Source organism: Convolutriloba macropyga, chromosome 12 (assembly GCF_964194025.1).
Source record: "Convolutriloba macropyga chromosome 12, txConMacr16.3, whole genome shotgun sequence".
In the NCBI taxonomy this organism is placed as follows: Eukaryota; Metazoa; Xenacoelomorpha; order Acoela; family Convolutidae; genus Convolutriloba; species Convolutriloba macropyga.
The window spans coordinates 53,430,388-53,453,228 of record NC_134479.1 but is presented as its reverse complement, the minus strand read 5'-3'; the positions used below and the strand labels follow the sequence as shown (position 1 = coordinate 53,453,228).

General features: G+C 35.4%; 1 protein-coding gene across 3 annotated transcripts; it reads left to right on the top strand.

Moving 5' to 3' along the window:
• The first annotated feature begins 705 nt into the window (after window positions 1–705).
• On the top strand, window positions 706–17,708 carry LOC142350637 (uncharacterized). 3 transcript variants are annotated; one of them, XM_075402541.1, is made up of 7 exons: window positions 706–851; window positions 1,299–1,508; window positions 13,944–14,064; window positions 15,993–16,055; window positions 16,749–16,875; window positions 17,204–17,237; window positions 17,484–17,708. In XM_075402541.1, exons 2-7 carry the CDS (start codon window positions 1,315–1,317, stop codon window positions 17,518–17,520), a joined length of 576 nt encoding a protein of 191 aa, XP_075258656.1. In that variant the 5' UTR covers window positions 706–851; window positions 1,299–1,314; the 3' UTR covers window positions 17,521–17,708. The 3 variants fall into 3 exon arrangements, with proteins under 3 accessions (XP_075258656.1, XP_075258658.1, XP_075258657.1); XM_075402543.1 differs by having other exon boundaries at window positions 745–851; window positions 1,290–1,508; XM_075402542.1 differs by having other exon boundaries at window positions 766–851; window positions 1,278–1,508.
• The last annotated feature ends 5,133 nt before the right edge of the window (window positions 17,709–22,841 follow it).

Below are 22,841 nucleotides of genomic sequence, written 5' to 3'. Positions count from 1 at the left end.
GATGTTAATCAAGTAAAATTGGGATCTGCTCATCAAAAAACACTCCCCTTGGTGTCAACTATCTCTTCTTTTTTCGGGGGAGGGGCCGTTTTTTTCGGTTGTACCTCTTGGTTCTGCGCAGACTTGCCAGACTCTGAGAAGTCTTCTGATCAGACCATACAGACTCTGGAAAGCGCTCTGTTTAGACTCTCCAGAACATACCACGCAGCCATCCAGACCCTAGATTCAGCTTTGATCAGACTATCCAGACCATAGGTAGTGCGCTGATCCCACCGTGCAGAATCTATATGGGGTCCTGGTCGGACTGTCCAGACAGTAGATAAGGCTGCCAGACTCTGTGGAGTAGTGGCGGTTTACAAACCCCCCACCCCTGCGCGCCCAAGTCGGTCTGATCAGGGCTGGCTTGGGTCGCGCTCCTTGCCCTGAGTAATTTATTTACATCGTAGAGCAATGCTTTCGTCACATTTTTGATCGTTTTTACGCATAAGAGTATTGTTAGAAATGAGGATTCTTAGATTTGTTGATTTTGGAAACATTTATTGTTGGAATTCTTCAAATTTTTAATTGCAAATTGCGGACTTTTAATTCTTGACGCATTAAGTTGAATTCGCCTTCAATTAGTTAAATCAGTTTGTCATTAAATATCTCTATTTTGCGACATTTAAACCTACTTTTCGATATAAATACCAACAATGACGCAGTTACTCAAATTCAAGAAAGTTGAACACAAATAATTTATGATTCGATAAATAGTTTCTGGAGATTATAATTTGAAGTTTGTTTGTTTGTTTGAATTCCAATTGTTTTCTTTCTAGTTTTAGATTAGACAGGTCTTCGAACAGCTCAAAATAGTACTGGTTTCTTCTTAATTTTTCTTTTTATATTTCATGGATATCGCCATTAGCTATAAATTACTAAAAAAATCCGATTACAAAGGGGTAAAACGATATGTTGAAACCATTTTTTTGTTTTTTTTTTGGGTGGGGGGGGGGGGGGAGGCGGTTTCGAGGAAGCGAAAAACAGTAAAAAAAAACAAAGTCAGTACCAATACTCTTTATCAGTAGCCTATTAGTCATATATTGTTATGTCGAGGGGGGGGGGGGTGGGTGCTGCGGTGTAATCAAATCAAAAATAAATTTACCCTTTCAAATACATTTTTCCAATAGCAGAACTTTAGTTTCATCGGTAGTAGAAGTTTTGTGTCTGTTTTTTTTTCGCATTTCTTATCAATGGCGAAGTCTCTGAAAACTTTCGTCGGTTTTTCCAGAAGAAACCAGTTCTTTTCATATAAAACAAAGTCGAAAACAACCAATCATGATCTCGATAACATCTTCTCTTATTCTCTTCGTCTTCTTGACCTCTGTGGTCGCTGAAGGAGCTGATAAGACCACTTGTGAAATAGACGAGGGCAAGTGTCTCCTTACGATAGAGACAAGCACAGGTAGTCTGGCCATTGACCTTTTGCCCTTCACGTCTCCGATCACGAGCCAATCGTCTTATGATGGCAGGTTAGCTTTTAAGATTGATGAAATTTGCGATCTGTTCTGTTTTGCCCCCCTCCCTCATTGTTTCTTTACGCCCCCAGTTATAAATTATATGTTGTTATATAGCATGTTACTGTGTTAAAAATAGAACGTGCAACTGGGGCGTAAAATTTATATGCATGTTAAGCGGGAGCGGGGGGGGGGGTGAAACAGAATAGATTCGAAATTTTGTACTCAAAGTGATATTCCCAGGATAACTTTTTTTCAGTTATGTAAATATTAGGTTTAAGTTTCGAAAAAATTAAAATTTACAATTAGAAAACCTTGTTTCATAAACGATCATTGTTATTATCACGAGTTCAACTCGAATCACCAATGCAACCACACCCGCTTCCCTCTTGAAAAAATTGTATGAGGTAAAACTTCCTGTTCAGGGCAATCACATTTCCTCCGCCACTGAGTTACAACTCGTATGTTGAAGAATTAAATTTGGAGCTCCCCACTCATTGGATGAGTCAAAAAAATTATCAGTATAGATTGTCCATGCTCATTGGTGACCAACCCGCCTCTTAACTTCTGGAACAAGGATTTAAAGATTTGCTACCGTTTCATATGTGTCTATAATCTCGCATCCCTTGCAAGGAGCATGATTGCAGACCCAATTGCTGTAAAAGAGACTGATTGAGATAACCTACAGAAGGCTACCGCCAACGCCGCCGGCTGCAAACTTCTGTTATCAGACAGATTAGCGATTCCTGAATTGAATTCCGACATCACTACAATTCTGGGCGTACTGTTCCTGCTTCATGTCCTCAGCAGCTGACAGTGCGAAACCAATGCTCTCCGAAGCATTTATAATGAGGCTTGAGTGCAAGGGAGAAGTGACGGTTATGTCTAAGGCTGCTGGTTGACCGGCATTCTTTACAGGCAAGAAAATATCGCCCGGTCTGGAGTTATTGTTGCGTAGTAAACATTTCTGTTCACAGACGGGAGACAAAAGAGCTCCCGAGCAAGGTGATATAATTTTGTCTTGTATACGATTATGACAAAAGATCATATCAACCCGACAATTGCATGACATGGCATGGTTGCCCATTACATCTAGATTCCCAGGTTTTCAAAAAGGACAATTTCTCTCATTCGCGTACAATTTTACACCCAGTCGGTATCTGAGTGCAACACGGAAATCATTAGAAGATAGTTGCAGTCCCAGAGCTGGAATGGGGGCTGCGGATTCCCAGGCACCAGATTGCGGTAGAGAAAGAGATTGCAAACAAAATTTTTCTTTTATGGAACTCTGTTTTCCTAACAAGTTGTCGAAGGCCGAGTTATCAAGTTCTTCCTGACTTTTAACTTTTAAGGGGGATATGTGGTCGCAATTTGGCTCAAGTCTTCAATAGTTTTAGCAGATGAGAGGTCTTCGGTTGGATTATGGCCTGTTATTTTCTCTGAAAGAACAGAAGAATGAAAAACGTATGCAGCCTGATTTTGATCTGCTGATCGTTTTATTCCTACACCGGTTTTAATGATTGGAAGGCATGCTCGTTCCCATAAAGTGTCTGACATCAAAACTTCAAGAATTCTTTCAAAGGTTGCCTGCTGATTCGAATCAATTTTTCGTAGGTTTCTTTGGTCCGAAAGAGAATTGCATCACAAATAGTAGATTTGTTTTGGGAGCAACAAGGCAAAAACGTAAAATACCAACAGCACATTGAAGATCGTCTACAAAAGCTAAATTGTCTCTAAGTTCCTCTAATTTTTAGCGCGTTTGAGTAAAGAAGAGGAAACAAAAGCATCTGGTCCTATAGCAGATCCTAAAATTTCAATTCCATCTACGCAGTCCCCTTTGATCAAACTGTCAACTTTTGTCATGCTTTCGATTGACCATAGCTTGCACTTATCCTTCCTGAGATATAAACTTAACTTTTCTTCTGATTCCGAGAGAATCTCTAACGCTTTACAAAGTTCGATCTCGGCTCCTGCAATAGTTCCATCATCGAGATGCTAGCAATGTTGCGAGAGGTTTGGTAATTTGCCTTCACTTTCGTCAATAAGATGGTCAGTGAAAACAAAAGTGGACCCAGTGGATCACATTGTTGCACTCCTGACTGACTGTCAACAATTCAGCTATTGAAGAACAAATCAATATGCTTCGAGTAACAAAAGGGTGCGAATGACATTATACTAGGCATGCAAAATTTTGTTTAGCCGAGATGACTGCGCTTCACCTAATTAAAAGCGTTTCTGAAATTAATTTGAAGTATACCCCACTTTTGGTTCTATTCATGCTTTCGAAGGTTATTTTTCTGGCATGCACTGTGCTCTCGGCACCTCCCCTGACAGCACCTCCCAACTGCTTTGCACCAAACAACTCAACCGCCTCGATGGCTGCTTGTTTTCTTATGCACTTGGCAACACGACGCCGACGAGTAACTTCGACCAAATCAATAGTTCTAATACCGGTTTTCGTATTTTTCAATGCTGTTAATGTAGCACTACAAAAAACTGGAGTCGCGAAGTTTGGGAGTTGGCCTCTGCTGGCCAATATCACTAATTTTGTTAGGGAGCTCATTGTTCGCATATATTGATTGGAAATTGAACAATTGATTGCGTATAGAAGATGCTCTGGGTATCTTTTGGACTTCCCAGCTGCTGTGAAACTCGAAAAAACACTGAAGCTGCAAAAGGACCTTTGCTTCACTGAATTGAAAGTATTCGCAGTTGAAAAGCAAACTATCCTTCAAGACAAAGTGTTCTCGCTCGGAAGGCAACTGCTTCCATTGTGCTGTTGTTTTTGTTTTTGCTTGCTTCTTTGAAGCCGCTACTCACCCAATCTCTATCGAAAAATCTATTTATCATTGAGTTTTCTTGCAGCTGCTTCTGTTTTTTATCCCTTGTGTCAGAAACACGTTCCTATCTGTGAAAAAACTCTTCCAGTTATAATCACCGTCAACATTTGAGATGCAGTCCTCTATGATTGACGTAATAATCCCGGACCATGGCACACGAAACTTCACGGGGATATATAGCGGATCGTTGGAATATGTTTACTGCAAATAGTTTTCATATCTGGTAACTCGCTTGGATTGTCACTGGGGCCTGGCGAACCACTTCCCAGTGTTGCAGTATCCCAGTGTGAACCAACTCGTCTATGCGGGCAAATAGATCTTTCGGAATCTTTTTCACTGTTGACAAAAGTTCAGTGAATTTTGAATACGCCCAAATTGATTTCGAGCACACCCATTCATCGTAATTTGAACCCCATTGCAAGTACCTCACCTTGGACCTGACCAAATTGTGCTCCAAGATGGAGACTTTATACAGGTTATCTTTTCTCTCGGGAGAAAAAAAGAAAGTCCGAACTGAAATCAGGAAACGAGATATGTCATTGTTATTAGTAAGTTCACTTATCTGCTGTGTTAAACAAGTTGAGGAGTCTGACATAACGTACCTTCCTGAACTGCTAGTGGTTTTTTTCCTGTAAGTAATTTTTACGGGGGATATAAAAACCGGAACTTTTTCACTGATATTCAAAAAGAACCTTGAGTAAGGGGGGATGAATTATTGATTATATCGAAAATTTTGAAGAATTAAATTCCAAATATATGTTGATGTATTGAGGAAAGAATATAAATTTATTTTGTATGAGAAAAAAATACGTCAATTGTACTTTTTTTTGTTTGGCTTTCTCGATTGACAGCTGCTGTTTCGAATATTTAATGACAAGTTAAAGTCTTTGAAGTCAACAGCAATTTTGAGTACAGGAGATAGAAAACTCTGCGTGACTAGACATGTGGTTTGAACCATTTTTTCAAGCGGTGATTACTGATTCTCAGAAAAATCCTTTTCTTCTTTTTTTTTCACTTCAACATGCAAGTATCTGGTTAACAAAACGAACAGTGACCTAAGTGATGGAGAGCAAAGTTTCCTTTTAACCTTTCTGAAAAGTAATAATAACTGTTTGGTTTTTCCAAATCGTTTACTGGAGCTTCATGTTGATCTAGATCAAAATGAAAAACGATCTGGAAAAACCAAACAGTTAATATTATTTTTCGGAAAGGATAAATGGAATTTTTTTCTCCAACTTATATGTTACTGTTCGTCTTATTGACAAATACCTGCATGTTGAAATGAAAAATTAAGATAACGATTTTTCTCAGGATCTTGAAAAAAATTTGCCGCCTTAATTTGCTTCAGTATTACATAACATCACTAGCTTTTGCTAGATGCAGAAGATTTAAGCTTCTTAGTTAGTACCATTAATTTTTTCTTGAATGATATAAGTGAAGCCTCAAACAGGATTTTAAAAGAAATTAGAAGAGTACTTGCTGTATGAAAAAACAATCTCTTATTATTGGGAGCTTCATTATTGCGTTTTTGACAATCAACGGGGATTACAAATAGCTGAGACCATGCAAATAGCATATAATAGAAGTCATGTGTATATGACTAGCCCCCGAACCTGGAGAAAAAAGTGATATAAAAAATATTAAAAATTTTCAAATTTTTCTCCAAGTTTGGGGGCTAGCCATATACACATTACTATTAGATCCATGAGACATAACCGACTAACGTCATAAAACATAACAAAAGTGCTTTCAAACACCCTGAGATCAGCTGGCTTTGGTAGTACCCAGCTGCGGCTCACAGATGCTGGCATTGTGGGAGGGGGTTGGGATAAGGGGGTCCAGTGATTGGATGGGGGGAGCGTATAGGAAGACGGGGGTGTGTTGCGTGTGAGGGGTAGGGTGGGGGTGGCGGGCGAATGGCGGGGTGACTGGGGGTTGACAATTGCAAGATTATTAACCGCTCTTTGCACCATGGATCTGTCACCTCAAACCATTTTGTGAAAATGCATTCTTAGAGACTTATTATTTGGCGTAAGGCTCTAAGAGATCCTAATGACCTCCGAGCATTTGCTGTTTAACCCATTCTGAGGGCGAAAATTCAAATTTCTTAAAAAATTCTTGGTCAAGCAAAAATTGAAAAAAAAAAGAAGACCACATGACTATATTATAAACTGTTTTCGTTGCGTCATCATTTTATAGCTTTTAAATCTACAGCAATTAAGATTTTCCCCTTTCCGCAAGTGGTCAAACTCCTCAGGTGTTAGCCGCTCATCGTAGTTCCTTCAGCATACTTGTGCTTGTTGACTTGTTTAATTTTAAACGCTCTTTGAAAACAGTTGAGTATAGGGTATAAAAATTATAAAAATATATTTTTTGCCATATAAAGAATTGTAGGAGACAATGCCTAATTTGTTGTTGAGTACAGTGTAGGGACTGTCTTTTACCAGCCCCCAAGCGAGTCACGGTTTCGTTCTATATCGAAGAAATCAACGTTTTTTTTTTAATTTCAAAAAATGTCTTTCATTTCCCAAAATTATGGGGAAAAACCTCACCCAGTAGTTTCTTACGCCCGAATATTACAATTTTGGCATCAAAATCAATTTTTTCGATAGTTCAGTTTCTTTTAGACTCAAGCGTGTTTTCCTCAAACTTCCGAAAAAAGGTAAAATAAATTCTTGAAAATTGGTTCATCATCGTTGGTTCAATTAGGTTAGCAATAAATTCTTGGATCTTTTCCGTTTGTGCCCCCCCCCAGCTTAGTGGGCGCATATTATTTGCACCCCCAGACGCACGTGCCATATTTTCACATAATGATTTACTATGTAATGGCACGTGCTCTGTAACTGGGGGGAGCATAACGTACTGGGGGGCACAAACGGAAAAGATCCAAATTCTTTTAGAACAGGGCCTCTGTGTCCCCCAACCATGAAATTTGTTAAAAATCACAATTGACGTTAAGTGTGTTCCAATAACAAAACCGCACTTTTAGAGCCGCCCTTATTTTTTTACGACAGACAACTTTAATTATGCGCAACAAAGGTCAAAAGTCAACCATTGTTAAGAAAACATCAAAAGTCTCCAAAAATAATGTCCCAAAATTACAACTTTTTGATAAATTTTAACTTCTGACATTTATTTGCGCTATATCATCCCTACTTGTGCTTGATTGAACTGCACTATTGAAAGTTTGGAAAACTTTCGAAAAAATTTTCTCAAAAAGTTGCATTTTGACAACCCGAATTGCAAAATCTCTTCTCACAAGCAGATTTGAGAGATGTTGACTAAGGGATTTTTCAATCTTTCACCATTTCAGGGCCGCATGCAAAGTCTCATCAAAAGTTACCAGTTCAGTTCCGTGTTTGTAAGAGTTTTTTCACCCTGGATCCTTAGTTATAGATATATTTTCCGGCGGGGCCTCTATCCCACCAGGGCCCCTACTCCGCCATCTGGGGAATATTTTTAATTTGTTAATGTGAACCGAGTGTTTAGATAGAGCAACATATCAATGACGAGGCATGCTTTAAGAACTGCAAATACGACACACTGTTGTTGCAGTCCGCAATCAAAACAGCTTTATTAAGCTGAAGCCAAAAACTGCGACGTTTTTGCGGATTAAAATTTTGCAATTTGAGATATTTTAGGCGTGAAAAGCATCAGAAATGTTTGTTTTGGATGGCTCACAAACTACCAGCATTATTTTACTGCGTTAAATCGATCACTTTGTGCAAAAAGATGAAACGATGACGATATTTGGCAAGCATTTCGAAAACTTCATGTTTTCTTTTTCAATCCTTTTGCAGCTTTTTTGTACTCAAAAAAGGTAATGACAAACCATTGAACAATAAGCAAGAAGGTAACAGATTGCATAACATGCTGATTTTTCTGGAGAAAAGGCAGTACAAACGTTTAAAAATAATCATAAATTTCGATACATTCATTTTTTAGATAATTTTTGCCTGAAAAATATTACCAGTAAAACTTTTCTGTCCAATTTTGTACCTCGAAACTGTAATAATAATTTATTATTATGATAGCACAGTAAGTTTTTTTAGTTATGCAGACAAGACTGAATTGTTTTTGAGAGAAAATGAGGGAAATAAGAACGATTTAACACAAAATTCAAAAAGTCATGTTTTATTTGTGAAACTTTATAACACTGTAATAACACAGAAAAAAATGGTAAAGTTTCCTTTTTTAAAAGTCAACAGGTCAATACCTGTGATAATATATCAATTTTTAAGAAGTTAAATTTTTGGGATCGTTTCCGTTTGTGCCCCCTCCCCCCAGTTACGCGCCCCCCAGTTACAGAGCACGCACCATTACATAGTAAATCATTATGTAAAAATATGGCAGGTGCATCTGTGGGGTGCAAATAATATGCGTCCACTAAGCTGGTGGGGAAGAAAAAGATCCAAATTTTGAAAAGTTTAGCGACAAAAAACAAAATTTTCACAGTTACAAAATATACCAATACGGCGACCCCCGTAGGCGACTTTTTTTGCTGAATCAGCTTTAAATAATTGCTAGCGTGGTTAGCTGTCTTTTAACGAATCTATATGGGCATTTCCAGATATCTTTCAGTTGCGAGATTGGTTTTGGTCTGTAAAAGTTGCCTTTGATTTATTTGTAAAAGACCGACCAGCAGGCGAGTTGGCGTAAAATAGCCAAAAAACAAAAATCATTGTGTGACTGTATGAAATAACCACAAAATATTGGGCCTCCTGGCTCTGAAATTGAGCAAAATTGGAGAGAATTTGAATCAACATATATATATATATATATATATATATATATATACACGCATATATATATATATATATATATATATATATATATATATATAAAAAAAATTGCTGTACAGTTGCTTCTACGTTTTAACTCGAATTGCTCTTTTAACCTCCATGTTTTAATGAGAAGATTTTTGCTTAGATTAGATACATTATTTCGCTTGCTTTTACGAATTATACCCTTATTGTTAATATTGTTCCATCTGTAAATAAACAAATTGTACATTTCTACCGCAATGCTATCATTCCAATCCTTCGAAAAACTCTCTAAATGCGAACTTTATCAAATTTATGTTGACCTTTTCAAAAAAGTTCAACAAGATGACCTTATAAAGAATTTTGTTATACAATGCAGCACTTACATCAAAGAAAGGAGACAAGACGGTGATCAGGCAATATACAAAAAAGATCAGGAAGTACCACATAATTTAAATAACGAATACAAGGTTAGAACGTTTCCAACTTTTAATATTCCAGAAAACACGGAGAATTTATTACTTGGAAGTAGTTTGGTTAAGAATCTGGTCAATGATCATTCAATACCGCAAGACATCTGCATTCACGCATATAGAGGTTCAACAACAAAAGAAAAGATAGCTGTTCTAGAAAAATATCCCGAGAAAGAACTTAAAACTGTTGTTTTGCAAGATGGAACCAATTCGATTTTAAAACAAAAACATCGTGATGTGAACGACCTTTTCAATGAATACATTGAATTAGTGGAAGTAGTGTCTCACAAATTTAAACCCAAATCTCTAGTGCTAATGGAGATCCCACCAATCAAGTCATCAAATCATAACTCTGTTGCTAATAAACGAATATCTGCTTTCAACAATAAACTTGAAATTTATGCAAACTCTGTAATATGAATTTGAAATTATTACCCATTCATCAAATGATGCTGAAACTACCCCACTACAACTATCTGTTTTACGATGATTTACATTTTAATTACCAGCAGGGAGTACCTTTTTTAAAGAATGCAGTTTTAGGACACTTTCTTCTCACATCAAACAATATAATTGCAAACGCTCAATACAATCGCAGTTTCAACCAATCGTTCAATAGAAATAAATTTCATTCCTTTCAACGCAAACCATTCAACCAAACGTATTACTACACCAGGGGAAATAATCATTTTTAATAATTCGTATAGTAACGCGAGATGATGTATTGCTTGTTTTATATTTCGATGTTTAGGGAAGGCACTTCATGGAAAATGAGAATCAGTCTCATTATTCTACTCATTTTATCTTCACGAACTGTATCTTCAAGTGAATTGGTGTACGACAGTTTTCATGAGGTGCCATTATTCGTGTTAAACAATAGAATATCGGGAACGCCTTTTAGTTTCATTCCAATTTCTTTTTCCCGTGTATTAAATATTTGTTTTGTCTTAATAGTTAAGGCTTCTATCATGATCCAATGTGGAGATGTAGAAGAAAACCCAGGGCCAGTTCTGAAATATGCTGAGTGCGTTAAAACAGTTGGCGCGTCTTTTAAAAATAATGTAAAGATTTTCTCCCTCAATTGTAGAAGTATTGTTGGTCAGAACTCCACCTTAAAGCAATTAATGGATGATTTGGGAAAAAACACAATTTTTGGCTTTACAGAAACATGGCTCAAAATGAATGACGATATCCGTTTTTGGGAAGTACGCAGTGAAAATTTCCAATGTTTCAGAAAAGATAGGAATCTTTCATTACATGACAAAACAAGTGGAGGTGGTCTGCTGCTCTATATACCTAGATCTTTCAAACCTAAAGAACGTTCAGATCTTAAAACCATCTCGGAATCGCGTTTCGAAAGCATCTGGGTAGAATGTGAGTTCATTAAAAAAAAGTATTTGATAAATATCTCGTACTGCCCGACCAAACACCTTTCTGAAATGTTTCTGTCAGAACTGGCGCTGGGAATTGACTGTGCTGCAGCTGAGAACAAACGAATAATTTTGATGGGCGATTACAATATTGATTTCTTTCAAAAGAACGAAAAACAAAAATTAGAAACGCTATTTATTCCGTACGGGTTGGTGTCATGTAACACAAAGATAGGGACAAGACAGAGTATCAATAAGACTGCATTGATTGATTATATCATCACAGAAAACTTCAAAAAATGTTTTGTTACAGAGAGCATCTTGAATAGTGATCACTATGGAACATTTGTTATATTAGAAGAAAAAATGATGATGAAACAAATGACAATCAAAAAAACTTTCTTCGACAAAAAGAACTATTCTAAAGAAAAATTCCAGGAATATATTCGGAGTTCAGATTGGAGTTCTTTCTGGATGTCACAAAATGCTAACGAAATGATGTTCCAATTTTGTATCATAGTCGAGCAAGCAATAAGTGTGCATGCACCATTGAAATCTTGTTTTGTGAGGAATGATAAACCGAAAATTTTCCTGAATAGAAATAAATTCATATCTGGAAAAAGTTTCAAATCAGAAAAAGAAGCTTCCTTATTAAAACACTTTGTTTCTCTGAACACAGAAAAAAGTCGCTGGAAATTTATACAAGAAGTTAGGAACAAAGAAAAACAACGAATTGTAATAGATACTCTGCGTAACAGTTTCGGTGAGCTTATTACGAACGGAAAAGACATCGCAAACCTTTTGAACTTCAAGTTTTCAGTTTTGGGGGAGTACTTTGGCGAAAGAAAAAAATTTGATGAAACATTGTTCTCAGCTGATACGGTGAAATGCAAATAAATTTTTTTTCAAATATGTTACTTGTAAAGAAGTCCATGATTTAATAAAATGTTTGAATGTGAACAAACCTTTGGGTCCTTCAAAAATTCCCGCATGGGCGTTGAAAGATGCCCAATCGGTCCTTGCGGAGCCTCTCTGTTTTCTGATAAACGAGTTTATTTCTGAGTCTTCTTTTCCGACTGACCTCAAAAAAGCTTTGGTCTCACCTCTTTATAAAAAAGGAAACACAGAAGATCCCACTAACTATCGTCCAATATCGGTAACCGGCGCATTGGCAAAAATTTTTGAACAAGTTATAAGGAACCAAATTAATGACTATTTGATCTCAAATAACTTGCTGTCACCTAAACAATTTGGATATAGGAAAAAAGTGTCCACAACAGATGCCATACTACAATGTACGGAATATGTACGAACCGAAATGGATAAAAAGAATACTGTTTGTGGAGCATTCCTCGATCTCTCAAAAGCATTTGACTCAATCTCACACGAAATACTAATAGAAAAATTGAAATGTTTAGGATTCGACGGAACATCTACACAATTGATTAGATCATATTTGAAAGACAGAACTCAAAAAGTAGTTTTCTCGGGAAATGAGTCCGACTGGATTTTACTTAACAGAGGAGTGCCGCAAGGGACAGTATTAGGACCAATATTGTTCAACATTTATGTGAATGATCTTCATAGAGCTATTGATAATAACAATTGTCAAGTAATCCAGTACGCCGATGACACTTTCCTCTATTCTTCTCATACTAATGAAAATATAGCCAGAAGTTATTTGGAAAAAAATATTGAAAAACTATGTTATTACTTCCAATCACATCAATTAATGATGAACAATAAGAAGACAGAATATATCGTGTTTGCTCCATCAAAAAAAGCACGAACTCCGTCTTATCTAAATGTTAACAATGTGAACATAGAAGAAACTTCGTCGGTAAAATATCTAGGAATAATATTAGACAACAAATTAAATTTTAAAGAAGAGATCAAAAGAATACTCTCCAGAATGGCGTGCAGCATCAAAATCTTGAAAGATATAAGGAACTGTTTTCCTATAAAAACTAGAGTAACACTATTGAACGCTCTTGTTTTAAGTCACATTCAATACTCATCTCTTATGCTCGTTGGTATCAGAAAAAATCTCATGATAACATTAGAAAAACAACTTAATTGGGGAATAAAAGTGTGTTTCAAAAGAAAAAAGTATGATCGCTCGACTGATTTAAAAATAAAAAACAGAATCATGCCTGTTGAATTCCTTCTCAAATATCGATGTATGGTTTTTTTCTTGAAATATATTAGGAAACAATTGCCAGCTTTTAGTAACAACAATTTATTGCAAACTTCTAATTGTAACCAGAATGCGAGAACGGGAAAAATTTATCCGGCTGTGAAAAGTAATTCGGAATTCCTCGATAAATCATTGATGCTGCAAGCCATGAAATTGTACAATGAAGTTCCATATGAACAAAGACAAAAACTCGATAATGTTAAGAACATCAAAGGTTTTTTGAAAGAATTCTATTTCAAGGAATATCTGAAGGACCCAAAGGCGTTGGAATACAGAGATCTGTTGCGGGACCTTTTTTAAGCTTTTATTGTTTTTTAATTTCCTTATTATCTAATATATTTATTTTTATGTTTTTAGTATTCCAAACGTTGTAAATAAAATATTTTCTTATTGTTTTATGTATTTTAGAACTTGTACATTGCCATTTTGTTGACACTTTTAGGTGTGTAACATTTTGGAATTCAATGTTTTTTTTTTATATATATATACATATATATATATATATATATATATATATATATATATATATATATATATATATATATATACATATATATATATATATATATATGTATATATATATATTTATATATATATATATATATATGTATGTATATATATATATATATATATATATATATATATATATATATATTACCGGAATCAATAAGATATACGCAAAGTGAAGTTATCTAATAGACTGACTGAAGTCAGCTGTGCTAGCTCTATATAAAAGAGAATAGAGTCTTCTCAGTCTCTGATTGGTCGAGAGTACACATTCTGCATTTATCCCTTCTGCTGCATTAGGACTTACGAGTATATGGCATGTGGCCATTTCAATTTCACTCACAATCATGGATGTGAAGGTGGGAAGGGGTGCCAGGAGGACGGGGAAGTTTTCCATCCAATCGGATCACGAAAAGGAGTTGTGAGTACACACATTGAACATGATATCAAGAAAAATGTGGGGAATTTTGAACTACTTTATTTTTCTCAACAATTAATCCGTAGCCAGAAAGGCATTTTTTTGTCCCGGGTTGAGGCGGCAACACTAAAAAATGCTAAAAATGTAAGAATTGCGTTGAATGCGGTGATTGGTTGCACGAATCATTTTGTTTTCAATCAATTTATTCAATTTCGTTTTCTTTAGCGCTGAGTACGGTGAAAGTGGCGAAGATAAAAATGTCACCGCTAAAAACCCCCCACAACCTACATCAATGAACCAGTACACGGAATGGCTAAATTTGCTTTATCACATAACAAAGTTTGGCAAAATGTTTCAGTGGGCCTCAGTAATGCAACCTTTCTAGTCATCAAAGAGACTAAAGAGTCTCATGAACACGCTAAGACCTGCTGCGCGATCCCCACACTTTTATGTAAACCCTAATATCTGGTGTTCTAGTTAGGATCACAGATGAATTTGCAGTAAATTGATGATAAAATGCAGGTGAACTAACCTAGAATTTGTTAGTAAACTGTTTTTAATGCAACCTACCTATAAACTACCTGCAAGCCATCTAAATTTCCGGCAACTCCAGTTAAATATGAATTTGCTTGCATTGTACCTAAAAATTGCACCGTTACTCTCCCCGAATCAAAATTTTTTAGGTAATTTCACCTGCATTTTTTACATACAAATTGCAGGTAGAAGATTGCTTTTTGAAAGTAAAACTCGAGGAGGTTAACACATCAATTTCTAGGTACATTCCATGCAAATTTACCTAGAATCGCCTGTAATTTAGATTGCTTGCATGTAGTTTCAAGGTGACTTGAATTAAAGAACAATGTACCTGCAAATTCTAGGTAAGTTTACCAGCACTTTATCATCAATTTACCAGCAAATTCAACTGTGATACCGACTAGGACTAGAACACGAGATATTAGGGGTATGCGCAGCAGGTCTTAGAGTGTACGGTAGACTCATTAGTCTCCTCGATGACTTGAAAAGGTGCTTTACTGAAGCCCACTGACATCATTTTGCCAAACTTTGTTATGTGATAAAGCAATTTTAGCCTTGCAGGCAAAAAATAAAAGTCGAGAGGATCATGCCAAAAAATATATATCGACTGCAAGGATTTTGCAGCTGATATGGCATAGCAAACTCTGCCAAAATTTTCTAGCTTTCTGCTCGGACTTAATTTGCAACATTCGACTCATCTACTGAGAATTTTTACTTATATTTTTATAAGAGTAAAAAAATGTTTTACGTCAAAATCTACATGCCTAATTTAATATTTTTGGTTTGAGTTTGTAGGTAATTTCTATATAATTGCCTCCAGTGATTTACTAAAAAATGTCTAGATAAATTTTACTGCTGCTTTTGCAGTTTAGCAAAATTGCAACTAACATTTGCTGCAAAGGTTAACGTACATAAATTACTCTATCATTTTTGCAGATACTTTGCAGGTAATTTAGCTGCATTTTTGCTAAACTACAAAAGCTGCAGGTAAATTTATCCAGACAAATCTTTCTGCAGTGAATTTTTGTAAGATTTGGTGTCTTTAGCAGTAAACTTCTAGTTTTTTCGCTTTCTGTTGGTAGTGGTGAAAAATTTTTTGCCGATAAGATTGTGAATTTAAAAACTCATTTAAAAATTCACCGCTTTTGCCGCATTCATCGCTAAAAGAAGCGAACAATTTGGGGAAAATTTTTTTCACCGCTATTCACCGCAATTATTACATCAGTTTTTCTCAAAACTTCATCATAGCCTATTATCTGAATAACTAATCTGACTTTAGATCAAAAAGGTCTGAACAGAAAATGGGTAAACATTTCCTGCAAATAGGTTTTTCTCCAAAGGTAAAAAAATTGGTTATATAAGTATAGTGTTCTCATTTTGGTTTGGTGTCATTTTAGACGTGTGAAATCAATCATGTCACATACAACCCTCGAGTGACGTATCCTGGAATTGATGACATCGTAAGTTTTGCTTCTTTTTATTTTCTTTTTTTTCTGATGAAAATTATAAGAGCACAGTCAAAATAGCCCCCTATTTCATGACCGAAATAAACACACCAGTAAACAGCAATTGATTACCATTTAAAGAGAGTTAAATTAGTAACCAGGATATAGTTTGATAATACAAATTATTTTTTTTCATACCATAACCCCCCCCCCCCCACCCCCCCCAGTTTACCATTTCCCCGTAGAAATGATAATTTTCTGTTAACTTCTCGGGCACTTTTCTTCTTGGTTCGCGACAAGAGCCAAGCTTACCATTTTATTGCATTTTCTGGTAAAATTCCAGAAAGATACCAAGATATCCAGGACAATACAGCGTGAAAATTATTTTAATACGGTATTGTCTATTTTCATTTTTTGGAATATTTGGTAAAAAATCGTGCTTTATTACCATACATAATTGGTAAGTAGGGGTTTAAAAAAATAGGGGGGGGGGGCACGAGAACTCTATGATAAAATTGAAAATTTTTAGCAAATAACAGGCATTTTATTAATTTTCGCATCTCAGCCTTATTCATAAAGGTTTTGGAAGAAATTAAAAAATTAAAAGTAAAAAAATGTTCCATAATCATTTTTTCTGAATTCATTCAGCTGCTTTTGTATGGTTATGCGTATTAGAGGAAACTAGCTATATTTTTTTTTGTTTTGAAGAAACATCAGGACGTAAAGAGAGGAGCGTGGGTTGAATTCGACTGTGACTACAGAAGTGGGCTCACTTTCATAGTCGGGGACGTCGCCCGTGAAGGAGACACTTACTTCTACCCTTTTCACGTGGGCGGTAAGTTGGATCTGTTCTGTTATAGATGTGAACCAGCCAAAAATTGGGTAATTTGCCACCAAACGCCCTCTCCCAGCCAGTCTTAATTTTTAATTGTCCACCTCTCGATGGAAAAAATTTGAAGCAGTCGGAACAAAAATTTTCCGAGGAATACATACATTGTGTAAATTTGGATCGGCTTCATTTTACTGTTTGACTTATTATATTGGAAGTTTATTTTATTGACCGAAACCTTTTATTTGACCCTAAAAAAAAGATTTTTTTTCTATCATTGAAACTCATTTCTCGTGCAATGTAAATTTTTATCAATTTTAATTTCTTTTTACAGGAATTGCAGCTTGTCCGAGCTCTGCCACCAAAAAGTAGGTCAATTTTCAATAATTCTAATGCTAATAGCCTGATTTTTTTTTTTAAAAAATGGTTGCATATCTGCGAAGAGCAGTATTTTTTTCAGTTTATTAATTTATATCACTGAAAATTTTTCTGGCATTTTTGCGTCAAAACTTCAAACCACTAACTGTGAAACATTGCAAAAATCAGCAAATTAAATTCTTGAATGATCTTTTAATTGAGCTTGTTTTTAATGATATCAATTCAATATGTTTTAGGATTAGCGCAAAAGAATCGGAACAAACAGAACATTGAACCAGACTCAGAAGAAATCAATTGACCGCGATTTGCAGCTCAGATGACAGAGAACGCGTAATTCTGACATAAATTTCTCCCACTGCAGTAACCAATCAAGAAAAGTTTTAAATGCTAAGATCATAGCATTCAAACTGATAGCGTAATCTTTACTATGGAGAAAAAAAATTGAAATACTTTCAAAATTTCTTTTTTTAAAAAAAAAATTATTATATCTAGAAAGAATTATAGGAAAAATTGGAAATCTTGTTTTTTACATGAGGATAATTTCCGATATACAGTTAAGTAATGATGGTCAAAAAGGCAAGAACTTATCGTAATTATGGTATCGTAATGTTGGCCAAGTTTTCAAGCTCTTTTAACATTCGAACGCTTGCTTTTAGGATCATTTTTGGATGCAACAAAGTTGATGTAGTTCCTTCACTTCCAAGAAAAGAGGATGAAGCTCATGGACATAATGCTTTATAATATATGCTTTCGAACGTTTCTATTGAAGTCTGTGACGGTACAGTCAATTAAATTGAAAACCAGCCCAACCTAATCTGACATCCTAGATATTTTGGAAGAAAAGATGTTTTGACTTTTTTGGTTAAAAATTTCTGAAGCATACGATGCTGTGTACCATACGCAAATGATTAAATTGCGACTGTCAATGCACAAACTTAATATCTTAACTGATAATGTAATTAGGGCATTGTAAAGTTGATCACTGATTCAAACTTTGGTTATATAATCCTCAAGTGGACTTCGCGAGTTGGTGAGTGGTTAAAACAATAAAAACTAAACAGGATTTGCAGATTTTTAGTTTCGAAAACGGATCAACAGAAAAGCGGATCATCTAACATCATTATTCGAATGATAAACAAATTTCTTTTAATTATAAAAAAAACATCTAAAATTGGAAAACTACGACATGAGTCCAGAAGACTAAGCCAGAAGATACATCCAAAGGTGCTTTGTATCAATTGTTAGAAAAATCAGAATAGGTAAGTATGCTTGGTAATAATTTAGGCATATGTTTCCATTAAATCTCGATGCTACTTCAGTTGAAAATGATTCAGTTTTCAAAATTTTTCTGAAGGTTAAAAAATGTTTTTATAGTAGATGAAGATTTTGACCTATTGCAATATGCGTCGTTTCCATTATTAAATAATCTTGGTTTATCCTGATGTAAAAATGAAACGTTTGCTGAATACTTCTTATTGCCAATCTTAATGTTTTATCCGACGTTTGATGTTTCTTCCTCTCTCCCTCAGCCTTTTAACTCTCGTAATTTAATTTCCTCGCGTTAATGAACTCAACTAAAGTCCCCTCCTGTTGGATGACATTGCTTAATAAAAGACTCCGCACTCATTGGGTGAGTTCAATAATAATGTGGGCGTGTTTCTAATTCATCAAAAGATTAATTAAGCTCAACACAAGCGTTTAGGAAAAGTTATCTTCACATTGCGTCCCATATATCGGGTCGCTAATTATCAGACAACTTCGACTAATTGCTGCGTTCAACTACGGAGCTCGCGATAACAGCATAGTAGCTGATCCTCGTATAATGACAACAGAAAGTGATTGAACTGCTGTCGAAGGCAATGGAATGTCGAAGGCAATAGAATGGGTCTAAAAAGTGGTTTCAATTCTGATTTCCAAAAATGTGGCATAGAAAAATTACGACATAACAATTTTCATTGCTTAAAATGTCTATATAATTTTGTGGGTGAAAAATAGAAGAATAATTTGCTGTTTAATTATAAGTATTTTTGCAATTTGAATAAGTTTAGAAGCGAACCAGTTTCGAAAGGTTAAGTATTACAAGAAGAATAGATTTTTGGATAATGTGAATGACGACATTTTCTTTATTACCTAAAAACTGGCTGCTCATAAGCATAGCTATTTAGTTCGTTTTGTTGAAATTTTTGATCATGTTCGAATGTTTCATTAATGAAAGTGTTAGTTTAAGTCCTTGATAAAATTAACCAATTTGTACTGGCTTCAAATATCATTTTTGAGTGAAGTTGTTGTAGATTCCTTGCTTCCATGAAATACGGATGAGATTTTGTGATATCGGCCTTATTGTGAAAATTGGCCTTGTGGAGTGAAAAGTGAAAACGATTTTAGTTTATGAAGACCTACGGGAAAAAAACAATAAAAGTACGGAAAGCAGATCAGGGTTATGTAGATTAAATGGTATCTGAAATGCTGGAGCTACTTTGAGTCCTGCAAGTTACAAAAGAACTCCACCAGCACCGAAATCAGCACCATTAAACAGCTGAGGAATGAATCAATTCGCATAAATGGTGTTCTGCAAGACACTTAAGAAGTTCTATGCTTGTTTCCTTAGAAAAGAAAATTCAGGCTTGCAGAGCTCTAATAAAAGAAAACTGCACTTTATAGGTAAACTCTTAGAAAACCCGAAAACCTATTCGCTGTAAATTACGAATGACAATCTTTGCGGACATTCTTGTTGATTGGCGTGAGGCAAGAAAAACTGCAACTTTTTGAACGTCTCTTCCTGGTAAAACCTTGCTTGAAAAGACTAATTTCACTTGTATTTGAGTTTTATTTCGCTGATAATAAGACGAGAGAAGCAAGGAAAAATGGTTTCCCAGGTCGAGAAATTTTCCAAAAATTGTGTAAGAAATGCGAAGAATAGCGCTGAGTTTTAGAGTTTCATCACATTCCCAAAAGCGCTAACCTTTTGAGACGGATGGGTTGAATTTGCGCTAAAGTTTGTAACTCAAGCTCTAAAAAAGGGTCCTGAAACTGTGCTGAAACTATGCCAAAAGGTTAGCTCATTCCAGCGCTTTCAGCGCTTTTCGTACATAGTGTCAGTGCATTCAGCGCATTTTTGGCAAAAATTGCGCTGAAATGGCGCTGACATCTTGACCCGGGTTTGTTTGGATCATGTCACACATCTATCATGATTGGGATGGTAGTTTCGGATTTTTGTATTTGTACAACAGAAATTGATTTAAGCATTTGCACGACACATTTTCAGTAAAGAGCACTCTTTTAATAGACCAACATCGGACGGCTCAGTTATTGGCAAAAAAGTCACAAAAAATGGTTTCAGATTGAAATGTTTGCAAAAAAAACAAATTTGTTGGTCCTTCCTATTATATTCCCCCATAAAACGCATAGCATAGCCCCCCATAGCGGACAATAACAGAAAAGACACAAAACTCTCCATGTCTTTGTAACGGCTGCTTTCCTATCACTGACTAGGGAAGTTTTATACGACCCAATTCGTTATTACAAGTTTACGCTCTGTCAGAATACTAAGTTGAGTAGTTCGCTTTTGTCACTTCATATCCGCTATACTGTAGATTACTTTGCAATAAACTTTGTTTTAATCGTCCAAACAAAAAACTGCTCAGCTTTGCTGAATAATAAATTTTGTTTTTTGAAGCTACTCAGTTAATTCCGATCAATTAATCAAATAATTTTACTGCGTTTTGGTTAATAACTAAGATAACAATTCAAACTGTAGGTTGCTCACCGTTTATATTTATAAACGAATCTAAGAGGGACCATTCTGTTCTTAGAGTAGAATACGATTAACAGAGAACATTTCCTATTTTGCCATGAGCGTACTTAAAATAATCATCAAAATAGACGTACTTTCTTAATCACTGGGGACGAAGCTATAGAGACGACGTAGTATCTGAATATTTGTTTTGGAAAACTCAAATCTGTGAAATGTAAACCTAATTTACACCTCCTATTACTTTCAACGAACTGATCATAAATCGTTTGTCTGGTCACAGAAAAGGAATTTTTGCGTCACCCTAATGTTAAGATATCATAGGTACCAGAGGTACTTTGATTTGCATTTTCTCAAATAACTTAAACTTTCAATACAAAATCGATGTTGCGAATAATTACAAATTTCACGTTAGCCAGAAAATTTTTTTACTGCTCTAAAATTGACGTAATCAGTTGAAATCAGATAAAGCGTACCCCGTTTTATTATAATTAGGAACGGAATATGTCGACATATAGCCCCTCAAGTTTGAGAAATTTAGTTAAGCTCGGCCTTTACCGTGTTTTTTTTATTATTTTCAAGACGCAACTAAAAAAAACGAGAATATTGGCTTTAGAGGCAAAAAATTTTTTTGATGATCACTTGTGAAAACAGAAGACACAACCGCTCCTTTTACTTTTCGACCAGAGGAACAAAAAAGAGTTCCTACAATGCAACTCCATTTTAGCGTTCAACCGTTGATTCCGATAAAAATCGGTGTTTTTATTGCAATACTGCAAAACAATTAAAGTGTTAAGATTTGTTAAATTAGAAAAGCAGGGTAAATTTTTTGTTCCTAATGCTAATTCAAGTTGATTAGAATTAAACCTTTTGTAATAACCCGGGCCGAGGATTTTCCCCAAAAATAAAGGGGAAAAGAGTGTAAAGAGTACATAAATAACAAAAAATTACACCACTATTTCTTCGTTTAATTAAGGGTGGAAGAGTCTAATTATAAGAGTATAATTTTCAAAAAGAAAGGTGTAAGGAGTTAATGAGGATTGATCCCCTCTCTTCCCCCGACATGTTGATTTCATTGTCTGCATTAACCATTGCGCCAACTGACACTAGGATCAGATGTTTCAATTTAGTTATATTGTTAACTGTGTAGAGGTGTAATTTTTTATCAATCCACCCTAAATTAGACTCTTGACAAAGAGTGTAAAATGTGTGGAGAAAAAGTGTAAATACATTGTATTTTTTTAAAATTACACTCTTACCCTCTTTTCCTCTATAAAAAGCAATGGAATACGCTTTACACCCTAATTCCCGCTAATTGGAAGCGGATTAGGGGTGAAAATTCGGCCCGGGAAAAGAGTTTATTCCTCTCAACGAAAAAATCATGCTCGACCGATGAATTCAATTATTGAAAAGAAATTTCTCGACCCATGGAAAAGCCGTGCTCGACTTATGGCGCTTCTAGAAGGCCCAGGCTTGACTTTAAACTTTTCTCAAAATTGACATTGAAACTCCACTGTGTAATTCAAGTCAACAGGTTTAACGTCTTCTCAAATTTAACGTCAAGAGTTTTAGCGTCTTCTGATAAGTTGAGGCCTTAAACCTGTAAACTAAACCTAAAAATCTCTAACTCCAGAGGTGCCGAATGGTATGAAAAAACAAAGTTTAAAAGAAGATTAATTTCTCAAAAACAGCCAACAACGTCAAACTAAACAGCATTTTGAGTGTCACGCAGCTCTGGTTGAACGAATCTTGACGACTTAAAATTTTTAAAATCCAGTAGATGGATTTGTACAACTGACCTACGCTTTAAATGAAATCTGGATCAAAATTGTTACAAATTTTC

Excerpts from the sequence above, each read along its gene's own strand:
- LOC142350637 (XM_075402541.1), top strand. The coding sequence starts at position 1,315 with ATGATCTCGATAACATCTTCTCTTATTCTCTTCGTCTTCTTGACCTCT. Across the intron at positions 14,065-15,992 it reads TCGGATCACGAAAAGGAGTT|ACGTGTGAAATCAATCATGT; the intron begins GTGAGTACACAC and ends GTGTCATTTTAG. Across the intron at positions 17,238-17,483 it reads CCGAGCTCTGCCACCAAAAA|GATTAGCGCAAAAGAATCGG; the intron begins GTAGGTCAATTT and ends AATATGTTTTAG.